Below are 14,239 nucleotides of genomic sequence, written 5' to 3'. Positions count from 1 at the left end.
CTTGGTCTGGTCAGGACATCTCTCCGGATTAGGATGAAGAAAGCACAAGGGTGTCAGGCTAGATGCTGGAGTCCCAGGAGAGGGTTGGGGTGACAGCTATGATGGTGAAGCTCATGCCTTCTCTTTCTCTTGTCTTTCAGTCAAGCTGCGTACTCCTCTGTCTGTATTTTCCCCCCACTGTCTTTACTATTTTAAAGAACGCCAAAAGGGAGTGGTGTGTGAGATAGCCCATCCCCTCATTATTTTGTCTACCAATTAGGCCTAATTGCCAACACATCACTTTTGGTTCATTGATTTCTGGTCCCATGCTTGTTTATCAGGCATGATCTTAACACCGTCCTTGAGTTATATCACTAGGCCTGTTCATTTGGACTAATTCGGTCTTTCTGTCTCCCTATTGCACCTTTTCCCATCAACATTTATTGTTGTGATGGGTGTTCACCCTACACTTTTCCTGAAGGGGTTAATGCAGGCTAAGAAGAGGGCCAATTAACCAAACAAGCCATCCCCTGACTGAATGAGGGAGCCTAACTGAGGTGGTGGTACCCACTTTATAACTTTTAGCCCAGTAATTTGAGAACTCACCTGGGATGTGGGAGACCCAGTTTCAGTCCGTCCCCCCCCCCGAGGCAGAGAAGAGATTTGAACTGGGGTCTGCTGAAGAGAGTGCGCTCATCATCCAGCTATGGGATAGTCTCCTTCAACCTCTCCTGTTGAAGCTGTTCCACTTTGAATAAATAATTAGTCACTGTAGCAGGGGGAGCAGCTCCTGGATCTCCCAGGTGAGTGGTCTGACCAACAGGATAAGAGATTTTCATTCTCTCCTCTGTGGCACAAAGACTCTTCTCCAAAGTGGAACAGCTTCAGCAGGAGAGACTGAGAGAGCCCTACTTCAGAATGGCCCATCATTCAGTGGGTCTCACATTCGCCTGAGAGGTGGGAGATGCCTTCCCAGTCTTTTGTTCCCCCTCTGCCTGAGGGGGGAGTTGAACCTGTGTCTCCAACATCCAGGTGAGTGCTCTAACCACTGGGCTAAAAGTTATAAGGCGGGCAATGGCATGAGCACCTCCTCCTCCTACTGTTTTGCATGGAGTGAGGTAGGCACCTAACAATGAGTTAAGCACCTAAGCTCCCTGACTCCAGGAGAGGGGTTTCTGCTTGTGAATTGCTAGCAGAGCTAGGTGCCTCCCTGCAGCCCATACTTAGGAACCTATCTACCATTGGCTAATTTAGGCAGCTCCCTGCCTAGCATGCTGGCTTTTGTGAATCGATTGCAAGGTGCCTAGCTCCCCCCATTCATTGTATAGGGAACCTGTGTGCCTAACTCAGACTCTGTGGATCGCAGTGCTGTTCCTGTGATTTTCTAAGTGACTAAAAGTTAGGCGTTACTGCATTCTGCTTTGCAACACCTAAGATGGTGGCAAGCGAGGATGGCAGCCTCAAGCAGGTCGTTTCTTGAGCCAGATTGGAAGAAGCTGGGAGTGAGGAGGGTACTCAGCCACCAAGGAAGATATTGGGTGAAGCTTAGCGGTGGTGTGATCAGTGCAGGGTTATCAGGGAAGCCTGTAGCAGGGAGTGGCCTGCTAAGAAGAGTAAGCAGGATCTGCACAGCCGGGGCCGGAGGCTGCAGCCAGAGCTCGGGATCGGTGCCCTGGGCCAGCATCTGCCTGAGCCCAGGGACAGCGTCTGGTGCCGCACAGCCAGGGGCCACTGCTGCATGGCCGAGGCTGGGTATTGGCACCTGGGGTCAACGGCCAGGGCGTTGGAGTGTGTGTCCAGCTATCAGTATCTGGGCCAGGGGCTGCTGCCAGGTTTGGTGGTTAGAGCTTGGGGCCGGCGTTATGCTGCCAGAGCCAGGGATTGGAGCCTGAACTGAAGCCGGGGCCACATGGCCAGGGTTGGGGGTCAGTACCTGACAGGGTCAGGAGCTGCATGGCCAGGGTTGGGGGTCAGTGCCTGACAGGGTCAGGAGCTGCATGGCCAGGGCTGGGGTCAGTGCCAGTGGCCAGAGCCCGGAGCTGGGGGCAGAAGCCCGGTGTTGGCACCTGAAGCCCCATGGCTGGAGCCCTGGTCTGCACAGCCAGGCTCCCTAAATCCTGAAGCCCACCTCCCAAGCACCCCAGGGCTGAAGCCAATGCTTCTTTGTCTCTCCCCCTCTCGCCCCATCACTTCCCAGGAGGCTGTTGTGGCTGCAGGAAAACCCCCTCATGGCCGCATGAGAGACCCTGCATTAGTCTTTCTCCCCAGGGCATGGAGCTGCTCTTCAGAAACCACTTCAGCTCAGGGGCTGAAAGTGCCCACGTGGCCATAGGGCACTTACACAGCACCTCTGTGTGAGGCAGGATGCCAGAGGGGCTTATCCCCAGCCATGCCCACCTGCTCCTGCTGCAGGCAGGGGGCTGACAGGGGGCAGGGCTCCATGGCAGGCAGGATAAATGCATATGTCATAGGTCACCTCACTTCCTGCTGGCTGCCACTTGACCATCAATCATAGCCACAGTAATTGCCCACACATCACCCTTGATGAAAGATAGTGTCTATAGGGACTGGCGAGATATATGGGATGACGTTGTGACCATACTGTCAGTTTGGATGAGAAATGATCCTTGCTCTAGAGTTGCCACCAACTAAGGAAAAGAGTTAAGGAACTTGTGCTCCATTTATGTTTTAAGCAAATTGGCTAATTTGCATATTGGAAAAGAATTTGCATACAGTCAAACTTCAGCTTTAAAAACATGTGGTTTCGGATTTAATATTGGTGGAGGCATCAGCCTGTTTCATCCTTGTGGGGGTGAATGGCGCTCTTCCCCCTGCCCCCCTGCCCACAGTCTGCCCCTTCCTCTTCATCCTGTCCACCCTTTTGTGCATCCCTGCCCTGCAAGGTGGCTGGAGAAATCCCACAGTCACTGAGCTAGTAGGCTGGGAGCAGCAGGGAAAAGAGAACAGAATGTTTTTTAAAAGGATGTTGCAAAATTGGAGAGGGTGCAGAAGGGAGCCACAAAAATTAGTCAAGGGCTGGAGAAATGTTAATCTACCCAAGAAAGGCATAACAAGTACCCCTGGCTGGAAGCCAGATCCAGACAAATTCAAATGAGAACTAGTGGTGGTTCAAATAAACTAGAAGCTAAACCAAACCATGTAACTGTAGCTCTTTGATGAGGATCCTATGCGTGACAAATTGGAAACTAACAATGATTAAATTGTGAGATCCCTGAATGAGGCTAGTGGGCTTGTTTAGTCGAGAATCTGTGGTCCTGTTTTAACTCAAATGTTTTGATTGTCAATTAACTCAAATTAACCAACTCGCTTGTAAATGCTAGTCTAGATACTGCACAGATGTTTATTCCACCATACATGTGTTTAAGATTTGGTCAAAGGCCCCATAAAAAGTGGGAAGCATAGAAAAAGGCAATAAGGTGGGAAGTGGAGAAAGAACCAAATGGGAGGGAGACGCTGGCATTCTTGGCAGATCAGAGACAGGGGATGCAACAACAAACAAGATGCAAACCAGGGTGGAGCCGTGCAAGATACTGATGAATAATATCTGGGGTCAAAACCTCTGTTGGTGTATATGGGCACAGCTCTACTGAAATACATAGTTTGCACCAAAAGTGGATGACCAAAAGAATGTGTGTGCTGGAATAAACCTATGTGGATCTGCTGAACACACAACCTTGCACTGGTTTCACTATAGGTGTGATGTTGCACCGATTTAGCTAAACCAGTGCAACTTTATGAATGGGAATTTTTCATCAATGTAAACCAGGTTTACAAATAAATAAATAAATACTGATGGAGAGGGAGAATGGGTCAGTGGCTAGGGTGATAACCGGAGACTTTGGAGACCAGGGTTCAGTTTACTGCTCTACAACAAACTTCCTGTATTACCTTGAGCATGTCATATAGCCTTTCTGTGCTTCAATTCTGCATCTATAATGTGGGGATAACAGCACTGTCCTACCTCACAGAGGGGTTGTGAAGATAAATACACTAAAATGATTGCAAGGTTCTCAGATACCACAGTAATAGCCACATAAGTACCTAAGACAAAGAGAGCGTGCACTTGTTATATTAGATCAGACCTTTTTAATTTTAGAAGATCATCTATAGGAAACCACATAGCAACCTATAAACACTCTATATTCATGATGATCAGCTCTTTCAGAATACATCACATTATTCATATTGACCCAGACTTTAAGTGCAGACAGAATCTTTATTTATAGGACAAGATACTCTACTTTTGAGATGTTATGTGATCAGAATTGATTATTTAAACAATATACATTGATCGCTATATTTGAGTTGATAGAAGACAAAGACATGGAAATGTTAGCTTCATATTGACTATTTTCATAATTAGTATAGGAAACAGAGTTTTAATACATTAAATACACTGGCATCTTTTTAAAAGCCTTTAGTGTACTGGAATGGTTTAGTTATTGCTTAGTCCTGCTTTAAGTGTACATAGTAATAAATAAACCATTCCTGCCAGGTGTTTGTCTGACCCCTTTGACACCCTGAATGGCTTAGTGTCCATACAGAAAGAAGAATGATGGTTGAGGAGTGGGAATGGTGGAAAATGGAGTGGGGGTGAGGGGTGCACACAGCCCCTGGCATGATGGGGGGAATAGAGAACTCTGGTATAGGGGTATGTCCCCAAAACCCCTCAATGCCGACTGGTAAAGGGGTTATAAACAGGTTTGGGCAAGTTTGAAAAACTCAGCCTTACCCTCTGCCTCAGTTTCTCTCTTTCAGGGCTTGTCTGCAGTAGGAAAAAAAGTGTACTTTTAACATACCAATAAATGTTGCAATCCTAGTGCAGAGATAGCTAAGTGTAGTTATAACACTTGTTAGTTGGTCGCGGTACAAACGCTAGTGGGACAGCTACACTTGCCTTTTTCCTGCTTGGCCGAGCTTGTGACGGCAGGGCTGGATTAATGCATAGGCAAGTAGGCACACGTGTAGGGCCCCAATTCATAAGGTGGGGCAATCCTAAACAGTGCGGTGAGCCCATGGGCCAGGTTACGATGCCACTCACTCAAATTTGGCCTTACTGCATCTCCATCACGACAGAAGGGTGGCCAGGTCAAACCTGAGTAGTGCTGTGACCCTGTGGTCACGTAGGGCCCAGTGATGGGGTCACCCAGAGCTGTGTGAAGGCCTTACACTCGACTTGACATTTCTCTGTGTGTATCACAATAATCAATTCTAAAATTTCAGGGACTATTCTAGGCATCAATGGTCAGAATCCTATTGGTTCTGGGGGAAAATATAAAACCAAAAGGGGAAAATGTGAGACACATGAAGCCCTGACAGCTCTTTAGCACAGCCACAGTCAAACACCTCTGCAATTATCTAGAGCTCAAACAGCTGGCGGATGGCTGAGTTAATGCTTTCTAGTATAACGATACCCATTTCTCTTAACTCTACCCATCCTCCCCATAGATTTTAACATGGTGACATCTGGAATGAATAAGCCCCCAGACAGAAAGAAGAAGAATGGTTGGGGTGAAGTGGGAATGGCTGGAAATGGGGGTGTGCTCACAGCCTTTGGCATGAGGGGGAGAATAGAGAACTCTGGTATGGGCGTGTAACCCTAAAACCCCTCAATGCCAACTGGCAACGGGGTTACAAGCAGATCCTGATCCTGGTATGTACACTCTGGTGCACCAAAGAGTGTCATGGAAGATCTTAAATGAAAGCAGGGTCAGGCTGGCTGTTAATATCGCTGTGAAATGCATGCCCAGAGACTATGTATCTGAAGTCAGATGAAGGATTGTAAGAACTTCAGAAAGGAACGAACAGCTAGAGAAACTCAGCAGAGGACGAGAACCATTGTCCTAAAATACACTCCCCCTTGCCTTTCTGTGTATTTGGGGAGCAAAGAACACACCTTGGCATCCTGCACCTAGGATGTAAACAGACAGCATGTTTACATTCTTGAAAACGGGATCACAACCAGCTTGGTTGAAATGCTGCAAAGGACATTTGGGGCAAGATAAACTTACTAAGATTGGAGGTTAGCCTGGCAAGTTGAGTTTAGTCTTTAGAAAGCAGGTTATACTTGCTGGCAGAGGTGATGTTTGTGCAAGGGGCATGTGGTGTCACGCCCTGCCCAGATTGCTCAGTCACATGGTGTGGCCAGGCCCCCTCTCGACACAGCAGCTGAGCCAGGGAGCTGTGCTGTTGAGCAGCTGCTGCTTTCCCATGGGGGAGGACTGCCTTGGGAGGGTGGGGGGGTAGTCTTGACTTGAGCTGTTCCTGAGTTGTGCACCCCCTCCCCCCGCCACTGCCAGCAGGCACAGGTCGTCTATGCTTCCGACGGTATTAAGTGCTGACCATGAGCTGAATCAAACGAGCTGGTGTCATCGCTGGCCCCTTGGGGACAGCAGACCTGGTGTTACTGTGCGTGGTCAGTGGCTAAGGGGCTGGGCACCACAGGGGAACACGGCAAAGGACTGGGGTGCACCTACTGGTAACCTGCAAGGCAAAGTGGCGGCTGCATAGCCCTGTGGAGAGTGCTTGGGTAGCTAAGAGAAAGCAGAGGTCAGGGAGCTGGCAAATCTCTCTCTCACTGGAGGTGGGAGGGGGAGGGTAATAAGGTGACTCACATTACTAGGAACCCCACAAATCATCACAGGGGGCATGGGGTGAATGGGGAACACAGAACCCCTGGCGGGAGGCAGATTAGAAAACTCTGGTATGGAGGGAGGGGGAATGGGGAATATGGGTGGGAAAGGGGGGAATCAGGGCACACACAGAGCCCTTGCCATGGGGGTGGAAAATGGGGGACCCTGGAATTGGGGAAGGGGGGCACACAAAGCCCCTGGCATGAGGGGAAGGTGGGGATGGGGGGGTTGGGAATGGGGCACACAGTATCCATGGTATAGAGAAGAATGGGGGACATAGAGGAGAGTGGGGGTGCACACAGAACTTTTGCCATGGGGAAAGAATGGAGGACCCTGGGGAGCACACAGCCTCTAATGGGGAGAGATTGGGGGAAGCTGGTAAGGGTGAAGGGGCCACACAGAGCCCTGGTCATGGAGGAGAATGAGGTGAATTAGGACATGGGGTGCACACAGAGCCACTGTGGCAGGAGGAGAAAATAAGGGCCCCTGGTATAAGAGGAGGGGGAACTGAGATTCACAGAACCTCTAACATGGGGGAGGTTGTGGGGGTTGCAGGGCGTCCCTGACAAAGAACGGGATGGGAGGCTGAACAGAAGGAGCTTTTGTGGGGAATGGAGAGATGCCAGGAGCAGCTAGTGTGTGCAATGAGCTTCTCCTACACAAGGTACAACATGTGTGATCCCCTAGCGTAGACATAGTCTCAGAGGTCGGGGCAGTCCTGGGAGTGCAGAGGTTCCTTCTTTGTTACTGAATGTCACCACCACACCTCCCTCTGGAACAGACTCCTCACTTCTCCCATGTCCCTCCCACCGAGTTGGAAATCACCAACGTAGGGAGTAATAACAACTGAAGATGCAGAGTCAGCATCTGTGGAGATAGCAACATCCAGGGGATTTCGGTGCAGACGACATTTGACCTTGTGTTTTGCATCAGTCTATGCTGTTTCAGCTTCTTCTCTGGTGGACGTTGCCTCTTGGTTGCACAGCAGTGTTGATATTGCAAATGGCCAAGTTCTAGGCTAGGCATGGAGGCTCCTCTGAGATTGTACAACGTAACAGACAATACAAGACTCTAGTCCCAGTTACACCCGTGCAACCTTGCTAATGTCATTGGAGTCAATGGGGTTGCCCATTGGTATAACTGAGGCTAGGATGTGGTCCTAACAAATCATGGGCCAAACCACAACCAAAGGCCAGTGCACGGCCGTGTACCAGGCAGAGTCTGCAGAGGGAGGGCTGAAGATACACATGAGTAAGGGTTAGTCTACACCACAACAGCTTTTCTGATATAGCTACACTAGTGTAACTATACCAGCAAAACCCTGTAGTGGAGACACAGCATGTGCTGGCAAAATGAGTTATTGTGCCAGGACACTTAAACCACTCCCTGAACAACATCAAGTAGATCATCAAAAGGACTCTTCTCTTGATATAAGCTGCATCTACATGGGTGGGGAAGCTATTGCTGGCTTAGCTATGTCAGGCATGTGATTTTCTGACCATCATACTTATATCTGCCAAACTTTGTAGTTAGACCTGGCCTAAGGGAAGGAGCTCTAAGAACGTGACTCAGCACAGACCTTATGGGGCATTGGGGGCGTGGTAAACCCAACCGCTGGGGTGAGGTCCAGGTCTGAGCTGGTAACTCCAGGAGGAGGATGGAAAGTGAACCTCTGCAGGAGGCTTGTAAAGAAGAGGAAGAGCTCCATTTTGGCAAGAGTCTCGCCTGCACAGATCCTCCGACCTGTAATGAAATTCACAACAAAAAACAGGTGCTTGTTTAACTCTGAGAAGGAATAAAAACCACAGCACAACTTCTTAGTAAACTTCTTAGTTCAGAGTAGAACTATGGATTTACTTCAAGAATAAACAAGTGTGACTTAAAACAGGACTTCTTCCTATAAATACACCAACTAGTAAACAAAATGGAAAGTGATTATAGTCTAAACCTTTCGAAAGGAACAAATTTGCTCTTTAAAAAATACTATATTAGTGGCTGCACCAGTCATATTTTTGAAAATAATTCTCCTGGCAGCTATTCCAGGAGAAATTAAAAACCTCAACCAAGCAAACAAAGACCCCCAACCTCCCATTTTTTTAAAAAAAATGTTCAGGGTTTTCTTTTGCTTTTGTTTTTCATTTACCATTTTCAAGGTTTTTTTTTTTTCCTCCTTCACTTTCAGTCTTGAGTTTGGATTATTTTTTGTTCGCCATTGCCATTTTTTTAGAATTGAATTTTTTAAATCAAATAATTTTGACTTTGTGAAAAATTTCATTTAAGAAAACTCCAACTTTTGAAAATAAAAAAGAATCAGGGCCAAATGTTGTGAAAAACAGTCTGCTTCAAGACCCCACAGCATTTAGTTACTTTCAAAATTTTTGTGACTATTTGTGTAGCCTATAGGGCTAGTCTGCTCGCTTACCTATATATCTTTTCTTATAGGTTTCTTATTTTCTTAGGGTTTTGATTGTTTTATTATAATAGGTTTATAGGTTTATGTTAAAGTAGTTTGGCTGTAAAGCAAGGGACCTACCTACAGGCCACATCCTGTATGTTGAACTAAGATGCATCCGATGAAGTGAGCTGTAGCTCACGAAAGCTCATGCTCAAATAAATTTGTTAGTCTCTAAGGTGCCACAAGTCCTCCTTTTCTTTTTGCAAATACAGACTAACACGGTTGCTACTCTGAAACCATACATATGCCTGGGACTTTCACCTAGATCAGGAGTTCCCAAACTTGGTTTGTAGCTTGTTCAGGGTAATCCCCTGGTGGGCCACGAGACGCTTTGTTTACCTGAGGGTCCACAGGTACGGCCGCTCCCAGCTCCCAGTGGCCACGGTTCACCGTTCCCGGCCAATGGGAGCTGCGGGAAGAGGTAAACAAAGCGTCTCACTGTGGCTTGTTACCCTGAACAAGCCACAAACCAAGTTTGGGAACCCCTGACCTAGATAGATAGTGATGAGTTAAGGTACAATGTCCATATATGGCTGTGGCCTTTAACGTAGCTAAATAAAAGATGCTTGAAGCAGGTTGGCACAAGGGGCTTTCCTAGTTCATACTCTCTGTAAACTTTACAAGTACACCACAAGGAAAGAACTGAAATAATCGAGAGGACAAAAATAATAAATATGAGAATGAGCTAATGTTATTAATATGTATGTATATGTCATCAATACATACAACATACCAGCCCATGTAGTAAGTGCACTTTTTTCAGCTTCTGAGTTGATTTATGGTGTAACCTCAAAGGGGTATGTCTACGCTGCAATTAGACACCCATGGCTGGCCCAACCAGTTAACTCAGGCTCGCAGGGCTTGGGCTAAAGAGCAGTTTAATTGCAGTGTAGACTTTTAGCCTCAGGCTCCAGCCCAAGCTGTGGGACCCTCCCACCTTGCAGGTTCTAGAGCTGGGGTCCAGCCCGATCTAAATGTCTACACCACAATTAAACAGCACATTAGCCAAAGCCCAAGTTAGCTGGCACAGGCCAGCCACAGGTTTTTAATTGCAGTGTAGACATACCTAGATAAGCACTGTCCTTAACTGAAGCCTAACTTTAAGCAAGTGCTTAAGTCCCATTGAAGTCAACTGAAGATCACCTTAATCGGAGCCATAGAATGTATTGGAGTAGCCTAATAGTGAAGTGACAAAGGCATGGATGATTGTAGCAAGATCCTCATTAGAAAGGAATGATCGCAACCTCCCAGCCAGATATAGGCGGATAATAACCCATCTGGGTCACAGCTGCTATGCAGAATTACAGAAATGTAGGGCTCGAGATGTCATTGTGAAACTCTATACTTCAAAGCACCACCCTGGAACCCCCATATTCACCACTGTCTTATAATTAGGATATATTTTGTACACAGTATGCCTTGTAAGGCATAATTTTAAAAGTCTTGAGCTGTTGAACATTAATATCCTGTTGGACTGTATGTGCTGTCACTGTATGTGAAGTTATGAAGTTTTGCTATGTGTGTGTCACTGAAATATGTTGTGAGGTTGGGAACACTCACAACCAGCTTTTCAGGTACAACAATGGAGTAGTCAGACAGCAGTGAATGTCAACCCCCACCAAGGAAAGAATCCACTATCCCATGTATACAGTGGAGACTTCTGAGAGAGCACATATGCAATGGACACTGTTGACCAATGGGGGCTGACTGACCTCCCAAGTCACAGCATAGATCTTTCCAGCAAGCTGGAAGAAACTATAAAAGAGGGGAAGTGACATCATCACTTGGCTGCACTCCCCCCACAATGCAACACCTGGAAACACGTCTGGAGGACAAAGACCGAACTGCGGGAGGGTGATCTCAGGCTGGAAGGCAGTTCCAGCCTGTATACTGAGGATCTGTGCCCTTCTTGTACCATCTGTCAGGGTGAGACACTGCTTGATTCAAATCCTGTTTAGTTTGTAGAACTCAGACAACAAATTTATTTTTGTTTCTTGTAACCAACTTTGATTTCTATGCCTGCTACTTATAATCACTTAAAATTTATCTTTCTGTACTTAATAAATCTGTTTTACATTTTATCTAAAGTTTTGGTTGAAGTGCTTGAGAAATCTCAGCTCAGTTTACAAAGGCTAGTGTGTGTCCTCTCCACATCAAGGGAGGGACAGACTGAATAATTAACTTACAGGGGTCAGGCTTCTGACCAGGGCAAGATGGCACAGTTCTGGGGAGCAAGACTGGGGAGAATTGGCTGGAGCCTCCCTATTATTGGTTCATGAGTGGCTGGGAGAAGCATTCATTTAACTCAGTTGGGTGTGTCCCTGCCAGTGGATGTCTGTGTAGTGCTGTGCCTGCCAGAGATTTGAGGCTTGACAATAGCATCACAAAGTGGGAGGGTTACCCCAGGTTGGTGGGACAGAGGGCTCAGTGGTTCAAGAGTCCAGGTGGCACCCAGGGACCCCATCACAGTAATCTAGTCTATCCCCTCCACACTCAGGCAGGACCAAGACAAACCATCCCTGACAGGTGTTTGTCTGGCCTGTTCTTAAAAACCTCTAAGGGGCAAATAGAGGATGAGATTTAAAGATTCACAAATGTATCTTATAGTCTGTTGAATCTTGGATATCTATCCCCACAGCAGTAAACGAAAATAGAAAGTACCTGCTGAAAAAGGCATGAAAGCCTCTTTCTTTACAAACTTTCCTTGGGAGTCAAGAAAATGCTCAGGATTGAATTTATCTGGTTTCTTCCACTGAGATTCATCCTGCAGTACAGAGGCCAGTAAGGGGATGATGTAAGTTCCCTGTAAATCAAGTCAATGGAGTTATTCTATAGGTCAATATGGTCTCTTGACTAAAGCTTGGTATAAGCATTTCATAGAATATCAGGGTTGGAAGGGACCTCAGGAGGTCATCTAGTCCAACCCCCTGCTCAAAGCAGGACCCATCCCCAATTTTTGCCCCAGATCCCTAAATGGCCCCCTCAAAGACTGAGCTCACAACCTTGGGTTTAGCAGGCCAATGCTCAAACCACTGAGCTATCCCTCCCCCCTCTTACTGTTTAAGCTATAGTAAGTGAATGATGCTATTGCAAATACTGCCATGGGACTTCCAATGAGATTCAACATTAAACAAAGAACCAGGACTTAAAAGGGTCAATCATTTGAACCAGGACTTTAACGATGTCGCAGATTACAAGAAAAGCAATACCACAAACTGTTCACCTTTGGAATAAAGTAGCCTTTAAGAGTAACATCCTCAGTAGTTTCATGAGGCAAGTCCATGGGCAGGATATTAGCGAACCTCTGAATTTCATGGACAACTGCATCCGTATACGGCATTTTAGTTCGATGTTCAATTCGTGGCTGGGCTGATCCTATAACTCTTGCAATCTCTTCTTGGACTTTGCCTGAGAAAATACAATAGAGATCAGAATTCATTTATTATAATAAATGCTGTGCATTGTGGCTTTGAGAGGTGCACAAGCTCATGTTAAAGTGATATTGTAAGCTCTCCAAAATCTGTGTCTCTTTCCAGAAATAATGGGGTGCTGACAATATTAGAGCTTATAAACATTTGCTCGTCAATATCAAAACTAAATAGAGAACTTCCAAAAACACACAGGTAACCTATCCTATTACTTGGCCTGCCAAATAATAATATACAGTCATTTCAACTACAGCTGGTCGTAGAAACTTTGATGGAACATATTTGCTTGAACATGCCCTTCTGTTAAAACTGAAATGCTTCATGAAATCGTGTCAAGTCTGCTGAAATTTTGTTCTGGAAGAAAACTGGGGAAAAGTAAGTTCTGGCAATGTCAAAAATGTCCCATTTTAAACATTTTTGCAATGAAATATTTTGATTCTTTCTCTCTGAAACAACTTTTTGTCTAGACATTTTAATTTTTATTGTATTACATTACGTATTTTATTTGATAATATAATACAAAATTAAAATGTCAACTTTTGACATGAAACATTTTGATTTTGTTGAAAAAAAATATTTCAATTGCCCCCAAACTTTTTTTTTTTTTTTTTTTTGAATTTTCCCCTGTGGGGAAATCTCAAAAGCCTTCATGAAATGGAACTTCCATCTTTGCACAGTTCTATTTTTAACCATCAGAGCACTTACAAACATTAACTAGTTAACTTCCCAACAATCCCGAGATGCATGAGTACTATTATCCTCATTTTTACAGAGACTGGCAAGGCCACAATCAGTTCAGCATTCAGGAGTTCCTGGCACCCAGGCTTGCATCAGACCACTAGATCATGCTCTTCTGTACTTAATCAAATAGGCTGTGGGCCACTGTGACCAGTGATTAATACAGGATTTTATTTCAAACAGTTTTCAATGTCTTTGCAACTGAGGCTTCCCTGTTGACTCTGTCAATTTCATGCACAAAGGATTTTTCCTGTGGTGCCCTGAAGCAGCCTTCAGGCAAGAAGCCACCAAATAGAAATGAGTTAGGGGAAGCAACTGCAAAAGCATAAAAGTAAAACCAGCAACAACAAAAAACCTTGCTTTATTATAGAACCAGACTCTGGGTCCTTCAGTACATAGGTGGCCAGAGTTTGACCTCGCCTCATTGTAATCAGGAATAACTCCACTGAGACCAGCTGAGCTGTAGTGATGTAAATGAGAGCTGGTGGTGTGTGGCCAATATATGCAAGGCATGCCCGACTTACTGTGTGCTGCCCAGCTGGCAGGATGAATCTGGCTTGTGGGACAATTCTGTCCAGCCTGCATGGAGGATTCTACTTTGTAGAACAAACCTCTGCACAGTGTGACCTCACGTGTGCCTTGTATCAGGTAACGCTGCATGGAGTACACCATTTTGACCAGAAAAGAGGCCTGTGGAAGCTCAAAAGCTTGTCACTCTCACCTACAGAAGTTGGTTCAATGAAAGATATTACCTCACCCACCTTGTCTCTCGAAGGCATACAAGCAAGCTGTTGCATGGCTTACTAAAACTAGCTCAACACATGACAGGTGAGATCAGTTCCTTTGTATCTTGTATTATTTTGTCTGTCTATTGAGACTGGAAGTTCCTTGGGGGCATGGACTCTGTCTTCTGTTTTGTACAGTGATGAACATACCGCTGGGATTTAACAAGTAATTAGAGCTGGATGGAATATGGGGAACCACCA

General features: G+C 45.9%; 1 protein-coding gene across 1 annotated transcript in view; it reads right to left on the bottom strand.

Moving 5' to 3' along the window:
- Window positions 1-4,196: 4,196 nt before the first annotated feature.
- LOC140908501 (cytochrome P450 2K4) overlaps window positions 4,197-14,239 on the bottom strand; it is a 30,156-nt gene continuing 20,113 nt past the window's right edge. The window contains exons 7-9 of the mRNA XM_073335738.2: window positions 12,311-12,495; window positions 11,749-11,890; window positions 4,197-8,375 (exon numbers count right to left, since the gene is read on the bottom strand). Coding sequence (XP_073191839.2) covers window positions 8,188-8,375; window positions 11,749-11,890; window positions 12,311-12,495 — 515 coding nt within the window. The 3' untranslated portion in view covers window positions 4,197-8,187. The remainder of the gene's footprint in view (window positions 8,376-11,748; window positions 11,891-12,310; window positions 12,496-14,239) is intronic.

This window comes from Lepidochelys kempii, chromosome 3, assembly GCF_965140285.1.
Source record: "Lepidochelys kempii isolate rLepKem1 chromosome 3, rLepKem1.hap1, whole genome shotgun sequence".
Lineage (NCBI taxonomy): Eukaryota > Metazoa > Chordata > Testudines > Cheloniidae > Lepidochelys > Lepidochelys kempii.
The sequence above is the reverse complement of the archived record's forward strand: the minus strand, read 5'-3'. Positions and strand labels throughout refer to the sequence as shown.